General features: G+C 33.3%; 1 protein-coding gene across 2 annotated transcripts; it reads right to left on the bottom strand.

The window, feature by feature from the left end:
• Nucleotides 1-280: 280 nt before the first annotated feature.
• LOC111885867 (uncharacterized) lies at nucleotides 281-2,857 on the bottom strand. 2 transcript variants are annotated; one of them, XM_023882094.3, is made up of 4 exons: nucleotides 2,774-2,848; nucleotides 2,202-2,632; nucleotides 1,628-1,708; nucleotides 281-927 (listed from the first exon to the last, which is right to left on the bottom strand). In XM_023882094.3, the coding sequence occupies exons 2-4, from the start codon at nucleotides 2,602-2,604 to the stop codon at nucleotides 506-508; spliced, it is 906 nt and encodes a 301-aa protein (XP_023737862.1). In that variant the 5' UTR covers nucleotides 2,605-2,632; nucleotides 2,774-2,848; the 3' UTR covers nucleotides 281-505. The 2 variants fall into 2 exon arrangements, with proteins under 2 accessions (XP_023737862.1, XP_023737861.1); XM_023882093.3 differs by having other exon boundaries at nucleotides 2,202-2,857.
• Nucleotides 2,858-3,188: the final 331 nt, after the last annotated feature.

Raw genomic sequence — 3,188 nt, 5'->3', positions numbered from 1 at the left:
TCACTCATATGATCAAAGCCATAAATACCCTATTCATCTTTTGTCATAGAAAAACAACCCTATAATACTCTAAAATGTAACAAAAACAGGTTATATAGATACAAACATCCAACTTGAGAAACAGAGCACATCTTACATCAAAGCCAAGCCCATTCTACAAATCATCAACACATATGTTAAGCCTTCGCAACTACCAATAACAACTCCGACCTTTCTTCAACTATCACCAAGTTCCCAAAACCTCAAAATTATAAATTAATTAAAAAAAAAAAGCAAGAACTAGCAACCAAACGGCCTACGTGGGAATACAAAATCAATTTCTCACAATTAAAAATTTTGTACACCTCAACTACAACAAATAGCCATTTCTCCACCTCTATAATTCACATTACTAACACCTCTCTTCTCATCCGTTCACACAAAATCCCGTTAGTATTTCTCATATTCATCACATCAAACACTACAAATTAGGGTTCAGGGTTTAGGGTTTAAGTCAGATTTCATTTCACACTCTTTGTCTGCTCGAATTAGTTCGAGACAAGTTCATATAACCATTCGGATCATTCTCATCTTCATCTTCATCATCAGACGACAAATACGAACTTCCCATCCACGATCTAAACCCTTCATTTACTCGCCTCTCAACATCCGGTGTGAATTCCACAGTGTTAGCTTCCAACATCTCTAACCCTAAATTCCGGCCGGAAAATTCGGTTTCATCGAGGACCGTGGCGGCTTTCCGCCTGAGATAGAAGGCGGTGCCGCCATAGAGGATCACTAGTCCCCATGATGAGATTTCATAGCACCAAAATAAGGGGATCGAACACCGGGAACCAAGTGTGAGGAGAGTTGAACCTAGAAATAGTGCTAGAAGACCGAAAATTATGGCGAATATTAAGTTTAGAATTGATAGACATCTAACCCCTCCTGTAAATCATGAAAATAAGTATGAGAAATGGCAAGGGTATTTACGTCTTTTACACAAATGAGAGACATGTTTCGAGTAAATGCTTCATTTTTTACCAATTTATGCAACAACGTTTCACTCTTTATCAATTTATGCATACATAGTTTTCTAAATAAACTACTAAAGTGTGCTTGACTTACGGTTGTCGATTGTTTTACAATATATTAAGTTGTCCAACGCAGCAAGCACAAGTTCAATTGATGAAAATGACTATTTTACCCATTTGACAAAATATGTTTTTTGAAATGAAGTTGAAAGTTTTATAACTGAACATCAAAAGGATTGGACATGAGATGTTAAAAATAAGACAATAGATATGATAACTGGATCCATGGGTGAGATATGCTAGTAGACAAAATGACATTTTTACCCTTGCAGCCAATAACAACATGAGTTATGTGGAACCAAATGACTAATAGCAATCTTTGGTAGTAACAAAGTGAAAATATTTTGTCAATTTTTATGTCATAAACAAAAAGTTAATATAATGTATTAATGAATATTGGAAAGGATCTTTTTTTAAAATGATAGTATGTTCATAACTGATATTTTGTAGGGAATAAACTTTTTGAAAGAACCTTTTATTATTTGTATACAGCATAAGAGCCAAAATGCACTCCAATATAAGCAGAAAACAAGTCAAAAGGGTATTAAAGATACCTCTTCTGGAAGTACAGTAGTTATTCTCAACCACCTTCAGGCATCCATGTCTTGTTGGAGCAGTATAAGATACACTAATACCTGCATATCAATGGAAGCATGCCCAAAAACTTAGTAGCAATTAACTATAATTACTGAACTTCTTTATGACATTTGTCTTATTATTCAATGTTATTTCAGTTTTCTTGCATAAATCCCTACCATATGCAATGAAAATCACATGGCAGCTCTTTCTTGCAAACTACTTAATCGATTACTTGATGAAACATAATCCATATGTAATTTCTAAACAATAGTGACCAGATTTATAAAGAATATACTGATAGCTTGAAACTGCCAACAGCCAACAGGGTAAGTGAAGCTCCACTAATAACATTACTGTAGGGATGTTTAGATGTGTGTTTTTCAATGTGATTATTGCAGCTAGGTGTTCATGATGGAAGTTTGCTTAACCTGTTAACTGATTGATTATGTTGTAGAACGCCTGGAAAACGTTTAACACGTTGTCTTATACCTTTTTTTTTCAGTTCGATATATTCAAACTACAATTAGAACAAAAGGAAGCAGAGCTCACCTGCCACAAGATAAACTGCAGACACCACAAAAACCATGGCGGAAGGAACAAACACAACCATCCAGTAATAATCAACAGTCTCTTGATCCGTAAGATAAAAAGCACCGCCCACGCGGTCTTCGCCACCACCGATACGAACGTCTGCAGCAACAATACTGCTGAAATTAATCGATAGAGGCTGGATTCTCAGATCACTGCAGAACGGCCGTCGTCCGGGATCATTCGGAAATATTATGTTCAAGCTAATAATAGTAGAAATGAAGATCGAGAATGTGATGAAGGCAAAACCACAGATCAAGATCGGTCTTTGTAGCTTAGTCCAAGCTTTATCCTCGTCACGTAGACTCTCGTATTCGTGTTTCTGCATGAATGCTTGTCGTAAAGCGTCGCCTATGATGGCCATATCTTCAACTTGGAACAAAGTGCAAACCCTATGATTTATCCGTAGTTGGGTGTATAAATTGATGGAGATTTTTTAGAAATAAGAAATTGATTTTAAGGGGATTGAGCTGATGGGAATTATAAACCCTAAAATTTGGGGGTATGGAAATGGAAGTATAGATGAATCTTACAACTTGATTTGTTGATGGATGGCAGCTGTGGCGGTCGCCTTGCTTCAATTGTTTTTTGATTCATCTTCACGTTTCTCTTCAATATTTTCACTTTCATTTTTATTTAATATAATATAACAGTAATAGAATATAATAATTTTTCTATTCTAATCACTTATCAACTTATTAATTATCATTTTCAATTTTTAATTTTTCATTCTAATTATATTAAATTAATAATTGATTATTTATTTTAAAATTTAAAATTTCTAATTTTAATTATATTAAATTATTAACATTAGATTAAAAAATATTATAAAATTAATACAGATTATAAGGTGATATATTAAATCAATAATTATAATTTTATATAACTAAAAAAATATCTTTTAGTTAATAATCTATTTAAAATAATTGATTAATAATTTTAATTTTT

This window comes from Lactuca sativa, chromosome 5 (assembly GCF_002870075.4).
Source record: "Lactuca sativa cultivar Salinas chromosome 5, Lsat_Salinas_v11, whole genome shotgun sequence".
Classification (NCBI taxonomy): Eukaryota; Viridiplantae; Streptophyta; class Magnoliopsida; order Asterales; family Asteraceae; genus Lactuca; species Lactuca sativa.
This window is presented reverse-complemented; position numbering and strand designations above follow the sequence as displayed.

Coding starts and splice junctions, on each gene's coding strand:
- LOC111885867 (XM_023882093.3), bottom strand. CDS start 2,604: ATGGCCATCATAGGCGACGCTTTACGACAAGCATTCATGCAGAAACAC. Junction 1,709..2,201: donor TGCAGTTTATCTTGTGGCAG/GTGAGCTCTGCT, acceptor ATTGATATGCAG/GTATTAGTGTATCTTATACT. Junction 928..1,627: donor CTACTGTACTTCCAGAAGAG/GTATCTTTAATA, acceptor CATGATTTACAG/GAGGGGTTAGATGTCTATCA.